The sequence below is a fragment of the Halyomorpha halys genome, unplaced genomic scaffold, assembly GCF_000696795.3.
Source record: "Halyomorpha halys isolate HHAL.00 unplaced genomic scaffold, Hhal_1.1 Scaffold644.1, whole genome shotgun sequence".
Taxonomy (NCBI): domain Eukaryota; kingdom Metazoa; phylum Arthropoda; class Insecta; order Hemiptera; family Pentatomidae; genus Halyomorpha; species Halyomorpha halys.
The window spans coordinates 44,988-53,753 of NW_027104642.1; the positions used below are offsets into that span (position 1 = coordinate 44,988).

The 8,766-nt window shown below is 30.5% G+C and overlaps 1 protein-coding gene across 16 annotated transcripts in view; it reads right to left on the minus strand.

The window, feature by feature from the left end:
* The window catches only part of lilli (lilliputian), a 508,119-nt gene that overhangs the window by 17,933 nt on the left and 481,420 nt on the right, over positions 1-8,766 (minus strand). For all 16 annotated transcript variants that reach the window (XM_067045181.1, XM_067045004.1, XM_067045159.1 and 13 more), the window contains 4 exons: positions 4,543-4,600; positions 3,434-3,485; positions 2,953-3,038; positions 977-1,214 (listed from right to left, as the gene is read on the minus strand). In XM_067045181.1, coding sequence (XP_066901282.1) covers positions 977-1,214; positions 2,953-3,038; positions 3,434-3,485; positions 4,543-4,600 — 434 coding nt within the window. The remainder of the gene's footprint in view (positions 1-976; positions 1,215-2,952; positions 3,039-3,433; positions 3,486-4,542; positions 4,601-8,766) is intronic.

The window sequence follows — 8,766 nt, forward strand, 5'->3', positions numbered from 1 at the left end:
GTATGCAGCAACTTAGGAATCAGTGTTAAGATCTATGCAGACCATGAAAGATAGGATAGGAATATTTTGAGCAGCTGTCAGAAGAATATTGAAAAAACAGATAAAGTCATTCTGGGACCAGCTGAAGAGGCTAGGAAGCCTTGGCTTACTGATGAATGGCAGGCTGCCAAAGAAGTAAAAAATTCAGCAAATAGGCTGGAGATCATTAGGTGTACATGTGGAGGGTTGGTAGAATGTAGGATGAAAAGAATAAAAGAAAAGTGTTTGCACTAGAGTAAGAAAAGGGAAGGGGAAATGAAACAGACAGTTAAAGGATTTAGAGGAATCTAGGACCATAAAGGAAACAAGGAAGTTCTACTGAATCGTTAGTAGAAGCGGGAATCTATTCAAACAAATCACTTTGATATGTATTGATAAGCAGGGAGCTCTCCTATTTAATAAACAAATGTTCCCTAGCAGAATGGAAAAGATTTTTCAAGCAGCCAGTGAAAGATTAAAGCATAGAAAGACAGATAGAGCTAAAACTCCTATATGGTGTGGCTTTGTCAGTTGAAGAAAAGACCACAGATGCCTTCAAGGAGGGGTCTACCAAAACATTTGCATGTAATTACCGGACTTTTGTGTGTGTGATGAGTAAATTGAAATAACTGTTGTCAGAACAAATAATAAATAATGAATACTTATTTATAATACTTATTATGAATACTCTGGTATTATCTAATTTATTATCTGAGATATTGATCAACAGTATGAGCTCTTATGATTTATTAAAACTCAGGGTTTTCATAAGAAAATATAATGATTTAAAAATTTGAAATTCTAATAAAATTTAGGAACTCCTAAACATGATAAAAGAAAATTAAAGAAAAAAGAGATACTGCCTAAACTGAAGAATATGCAACATTCATAAGAATTTACTGTACAACTATCAACAATTGAACATTAAATATAATTAAAAATTTTAAAAATAATATACCGGAGTAAGTTTTCTTTCAGGATTAGCAGGAGGTTGTAGAAAAGATTTCAATTCCCAGCTTTGTCTTGGTGGTTCTGGAAGAACTGGGTTAGGAAGTTCTTGTGGAACAGGAGTTGAGGTACTGGAATCACTTTCTGAGCTGTCTGATCCAGAATCACTACTGGAAGAACTTCCATCAGGTGATACTGACATTGGCCTCACAGGTTCAGGTACAACACTTACTGCAGGTGATGTTAATCTATAAAGAAAGAAAATTATTACATATATCACCTTATTTATGGAAAGAAAAAAGAAAAATAATGGAATGCAGAATATCTATAAATGAAAAAATACCCAAGATATCAATTTGAATAAGATGGTAAATTTTAGTTGATAGGACGTTAAATAATAGAAAAAATATTGCTTTGGAAGCTGTAATGATACTCATTGCTAAAATCATTTGTTAAAGATATCCAAGAAGACATTGACAGAGCTTCAATCACTATTTCTAGACAAAATTGAGAATACTACTGTATAAGAGTAGAGCTTTTGCAGATCGCAACTTGCTTGATATTTTCAGTAGAACAGCAGAAACTAGTAGATCTTCATTTTCATCTGCTATAGTGATCTCTAAATGATAGGAATGACCAACAGGTGAAGCAATAGCACCAACTTATTCTTGATGTCTCAAGTTAGAGCAAAAACAGTTGCACCATGTCCTAGGTGATTTAGAAATTTTATGATTGTTAATATTATCATTTTTGGAGAATGAATTTTGTGTTTTAACAATTGCTTGAATATTTAATTTGCACTGTTGTTTCTTGCTTCTCTGCATATACACCACTTTAAGATAATTGTGCCACAAATAGTTTTAATCCCCCAATGGTGCCACAGGGAAAAAAAAAATTGGAATTCACTGGATTAGAAAACACATTAGATCATTTTTTCATATCACCCAGTGGGTATATCTTTATTTCTTTTTAATTAACTCCCCATTTATTATCTTTCTTTTTTTATGGCCCAAGTCCTCTACTGAGGACCTATGTAGCTACAAAGTGAGAATGTCAAGCTTCATTTCTCAGGAACACCACAAAATTAATATTGACTGACCCAGGTGGGAATCAAACCCACAATGTGCTCAGCTATCACTTCCTCTCCATTCCTTGATTGTTAGAAGAATCATTGGTTATTATAAATGAGGAAAGATGTGATAAAATGTTGTCCTTACACCATATATTCAGTGGTATTGTTCATAAATAATTTTTATATTCGTCTTAAGAACTTCTGCCTACTATTTTCGGTGCTGGGTCTATTCATCTGTCTTTGTTAACCTCACTATAGTCACTTGAAGTTTCACTCCTTCACACTAAGAGCTTTTTTAGACCTTTTTTTTTGTGTCAACAGCATTTATTGGTTTGAAATTAGTCTTTTGTATGGGATAATGGGTGAAAATAGCACTAGTAGTTAACAGAGTATCAGATACTCAACTTTTCTTGGATACTACAATTCATCAATTCAATCCTTGCTATGGATATGCTAAGAGTTAATCTAGAAATGTAATGGGCAGAAACACCAATGTAATCAACAACCAATTAAAAGTTTTTTTATTGTATCTTGTAGGTTAGTCAAAATTTTCTAGTAATGAGGATACCAAAGAGCTATTTCCACCTTTTTTCGATGATCTTTAGATGCTCATTCATCTCTTTAATTTGAAATAACAATCCTGCATCACCATTTTTGCTAGATCCTTCTATCAGGACTTAACAAATAAAGAATTGAAGTAAAAGACCACACATGGGTATGTAGATTGATTTATATTAGAATTTTGTGAAACAGCATAAAGAACAAATTCAATGCATTAAGTTAAGCTAAAAGGTAGGAACATTTGTATATTAATCACTTTGAAATTGATTTTAATATACCAAAGCTGCAAAATGAGAAATGGTTAAAATTATACTTTTGGATTTGATATTGAGATATAATAATTAATTACTTACGTCATTTTAGGAATAGGTGATTGTGTGAGATCTACAATTCTAGTGGGCTGAACTTCAACTGGAGGGATTTTTGGAGTCTCAAGAACCTTAAAAACCATATAAAGATACATAATTTTTTTTTTCAGGGATAAAATTACATGTTAATAATCAAGTGTAAGCATGGATATTAAAATTTATAAGTAGCTTAGTTACATAAAAATAAATCATAGCTATCTAACAAATAATTATTTACTATCCACCATTTCAAAATCTATATTGTTCAAGGTTTAAGTTCAACATTATTAAAAATTAAAGTTAAATATTATTTAATAAATAATAAAATAAATAAATAAATATAAAATAAAACTCTCAGATACAAAAACAGATACACTAATGTACAGAGTTATTCAAGATTTCTCTGCTTTAAAATATAATTAATGCTTAAAATATATTATTCTTAAACGTTTACATATTAGATATTCATATATATGATATACTTTACCTTTGTTTCTTCATCACTATCCTCGGATAAACTTAGGTCGTGAACAAGATCACTGCAAAGTAAAAAAAAATTATATTGATATAAAACTGTATTTAGTTTATTAAAATAATTGAATAATAAAAATGGAGAGGAAATTCACTTTAAATGACAGAAATATCTTGACAGTATTTGGCTATTATATTCAAAGTAAACATTTTCTCAATTTTGCCTACAATAAATAAATAATCATTCGGTGTGAAACCTCTAAATATATCCAATAGTGGCTCAATCCTTTTTTAATGTTGAAAATTCTATAGTTCCTTGAATTTTTAGCACAGTAGAAATCATTCCCAATGCATAGCCATAAGAAATAATGGGGATTCTTCTGAGATTTATGAATCAGTCTTTGCATCTGTCAGAATTTAACAAAATCATTTCTGATTCTCTTCTGTGCTAATTCTCTTTATCGATAATATAACACTGATATCTTTATGTTACTGAACTTGTTTTAGTAGAAACACACATACACACATATTTTTAATTATGATACTGGTTACAATTAATACTGGTAGTTAAAGATTTGTTATATAATCCATTCAAAGTAAATAGTATCTATTTTAAAATAAAAAAAAATTTTAGCTCGCACATACATTTTTATATGATTTTAATTATATTATTATAACTGTAAAATATTTAAACAGCATGGGGTGTATTCAAAACTGTTATATGATTTTACTTCTAATATTTTTCCTAAAAAACTCAACAAGAAAAAATTCATAAAATAAATCTTGTTATTAAAATTGATTTTAAATCAATTAAGTAAAAGTTCTATTTTCCAATATTGTTTCAAATTATAAAAATGAGTTATTACAAATATTCAGTTTTATAAAATGGGTAAAAAAGTAGAAGTTGAATGATAATTAAATAAAAACTAAAGAGCTAGTGCCAGGATTGTACTGTCATAGATGGCGGAACCAGTGGAACCTGTTGATCCGGAAGTAAAATATAATAATTTTAGAAGTTGCTAAATAATTAATTTACTTTTTTGTTGGAGAAAAGTTTAGTATTTAAATGTACATTCATTTCAAACTTTAATTAAAAAAAAAAAAATTTAAATCAACTGAACCTACCCTGAAGGAAATGCAGGTTGGACAGTCCCATGTCTACTAAGCTCTGTCAGAGCCTTATCTGAAACAATAATAATAAATAACATTTATTAGTAACAATAGTACAAATAATAGTAAAATTTGTAAATATATTACCAAATAATTATTCAGACTATCAATACTCTTATTTTCATCTTTGTAAGGAATCTAGTTATTAAGTTGCACGATAAAAACTAACACAGCTGGTCAATAAGTTATGACCTTTGTATAGAGTAAATGTAAAGAGAAGTGAAATGATTACCAAAATACACAATATTATTTTAGTGTACTTCTGAAAAAAATGTGAGGTATTCCAAGGCTTCGATTGAAGGAGCAAATGAAAACATTCGAACATTCTAAATATGATAATAAGGAAGTGATTGGCTGAGAATGGACAAAAAATGGAGAGAGATTGTCTAGGCATGGCGCTGAAAATAACTACTAATTTTTAAGTCAAAAGCGTATCAATTCAAATTTAACTTTTTATTATAGTAAAATAAAATAAAAAATCTTATCCAAATTTTTACACCGTAAAAATTGTAATTTTAATTATTTTCGTAATTTGTGATTGCCAAACCTTAAAATAGATGTTTTTATAATTTTTTTTTCATACATTTTTACTTAAAAATTAAAAAAAATTGTTTTTAAAATGTTATAATTAAAAAAATCACTTTTTAACAAGTTTAATGTTGACTAGAATAAAATACAATACCTAAATATTACACAATTAAATATAAAAATGTTGATGAAATAAAAGACCGTTAAGTGACAATAGCTTCACTGCTGCGACAGATGCAGAAAACTATCATGACAGTAATGTCATAACGGCAACCATTAAACTGTTTTGCAGTGGATTTATCAATTTATGCTATGAATAAAGACTAAACTATAGGGAATACACATCTCGATAAAAGAAGTTTGTGACTTGTGGGATTGGAACTTTTGGTTCCACTTTGACATAATTTGATCAGGAGTTGTAAACATCACCAAATGTAGATGTTCAATTTCCGAGTGATAATTAATGATGGAGACATTGGTGGTCCAGGATGAACTATGGAAGTAGACAATTGAAAAAAAAAACAATGTGGAGAGGGTAGTGGAAGAACTTCGATGGATTTTCGGTGGTCTGAAACAGATATAAAAAGATATTTCTTTATGCTGGTCCAAGATCGTTCGGTTGTTAACAACTGATGTTATTCAACAGATGTTATTTTGCGGCTCATCGACACCAGAATGGAACCCACACTAAAAATATAGAATGAATAAGGGGGGAAGTCGGTCGAACACTAAGATTTAGCATGGGTAAAATCGCAATTGATGGATTATTTCCAAAAATATTATTAAAAATCCAAGTTGGGACGCAATTCTTCGGTACACAATTTCTTAATGGAATTGGCAAGACAGTTCGATTCAGACAGGAATTGATAAGTAAAACTTTCATTAAAAATGTAATAATATAAATTATCAAAATTCAAAGAGGCCCTTATTGGCGTAGATTGTACAGAATTTTCATTTTAATTGTCCTGCTATTAATTATTAAGTGTTAATTAATTAATTCAGAATATTGCACTGCTGGGAATATTCATCTACGCGGGCTTAGTAAGTCGAAGGATAGGTACGATTTATGAAATATTTAAAACATTTTTAACACGAAAAAGGGCTTTCTGTTCTGTTCTTCTAGGACAGAGATAATCTAGACTTCCTAATTCTTCACAACTTTTAACAGTTTCCTATGAGATCTATCCATTATTAATTTATTATTCTATAATAAAAAAGTACGGAGTGATAATATTGGTATATAAATATTAGTTACGCTACTACTATGAATACAAAATTTGACAAACAGCTCCCTCCTTAAAAAATGGCATAATAGATCGAAATAGATCGATAAGAGGAAGGACCCATCTCGATTGCTGACTCGCTGCTTTTGGCGCATGATAGAGCAAGATGTCCAGAACTATAACGGAAACAACGAAAGTTATGTCAAACTAAATATTACAATCAAAAACAATTTTATAAAAATATAAAATGAAACCAGTACAAAAGGTGTTCTTTATTTCATGGAACCTGTATTACTATTATAATGTGAATAAAGTACGATATTTGAACCATAGGGAATTAAATTGAATTCGAAAGAAATAAGTTAAATTTTCTTCTTTTTCCCCCTCTTAACAGAAGTAAATTATAACTCATTCACGTAATTCACCCTTAACTGCTAGCCGGAAACACCTGCCTCCATCCCCTCTTACTCTGGACGCCAGTTCTCACGTTTAGCAGGAACATCTGGCTTATAAACGAAAAATAAAATAATTTAAAAAATAGCTACAAAACGACTTGGAAAATAAAACCAAAAAGTCAACGCAGAAAACTCTAACAATTGATTGGTCACTGAAATTTTATAGTGCTAATAATGAACCTAATCAAGATGTTAACAGGCTTCCGATAAGAATATTATAATTAAATAAATTATGTCATAATTTATTGTTTGAGACGGGTTATATTTATCAAAGTTGATCCTTTTATCCTCAACCATTATATTAATTAACTTCATATCACAAACGTTTCGGCGAGCCTGGCCATTATCAAGGATAATTTCAATTAAAATTAACAACCTCAGTTAATATAATCCTTTCTAAAATTGTTGTCACTCATGTCACCTATATCCTTTACTATCAATGTTTTATTGAAAATTATATTTACAACTATCATAACTTTTAATTCATGAATATTATACATATTTGAGATTATCCTTGATAATAGACAGGATAACCGAAACGATGGTTATGTGAAATAAATTAATGAAAAGGTTGACAACACCTTTTTTTCTGATAGAGTAGTTATTTGACACAGAAGTATTACCTCAACATGGTTAATACTACTTTGTGTAACAAATCTAACGAAATTATTAATTTTATAAGAGAGATAATGCAACATCAAAAGAATATGCCAGTATTGTTTTACTTTTTTTTGGGGGGGGGTGGCGTTTGGGTCGGGTAATGTATGATAAATATATTAAAAAGTATCAAATATGTAATAATAAATATTACATAAGCATTGTCAAAGATTTGTGTCCTGTATGACCGATGGCGTGATAGTGTCACTCAGATAAACAAATTTGTAAATACTAGAAGATTGTAAATACCTGTCAATTGAATGCGCGAGTAGGTCTGAAGATATTGTAAATTGTGGCAGAGGACGGATGTCATTTCAATAGCAGCGGCATAAAACGGCGGGTAAGAGACATGTGGGCCCTAAGGACTTCGCTAAGGTAGAGGAAAGGGGGGTGGGGGACCAACGGACAACATCCCCACCTCTTCATGCCGATTAGAGGGACTCAAGTCGTCTCAATAATGGATGGAACAAGAGGGATGTATGCAGCATATTAAGAACCTCAATGGCTCATGGCCTTACGTTCCAACAGCCTTATTTGTAAGAATCATTGAGTACAAACGATTGTGAGTTGTAAAATCTATATGACTCAAATTAAGATATAAACATTTCGAGAGTTATTTGTACGTAGTGTTCAGTAAAGCATGGGAACATGCTCTGGCTATCAAACCACAATCTTTGATTGACCGATGAATGCACTTTATAAAGGGATATTGAACACTACTACGGAGTGCCATCACCAGCGGACCTGCGATCCCTGGGGCTCCTATTTCTATCATTGATAGCATTACAAGTAAACCAAGTCATGACCAATTTTACCCATTTTTGTAAAGAGCTTGATAAAAATTTATTCAGCTGCCAGTGCTCGCAATTGCGTTGAGTGTTTTTAGAAGTTGTGGTACTCCTTATGAAGTGAGAAAACAATAGTCCCTTTACTTGTTCTGGCCTATGCCATCTTTACACCATGGGCTTACTGAGCACCCTTTCTCTTGTGGTCCATAAATTAAAACGAATCAAGAATGAATTAAGAAGTAAGCTTGCTAAGTAGGATTGAGCAATTTATCAACTGATGTACTTAAATAAATATGCTTTTAAAAATTAATTCATGAATCAGCAAGTCAAAAATCAGGAAAAGTAAATCTGATAACTTTTAATTTTCCTTTTCAAGGTTTATTGCTTTCCAAATATTAAATAAAATAATGATTTTAAATATTTGATTGTTTCATGGTTTAATATGAGGTGTTATAAAAAAAAACTGTGATAGAGTAATCTCATGAATTTTTCTTGTAAATATTATGATTTGTATTAATCTCCATTTAT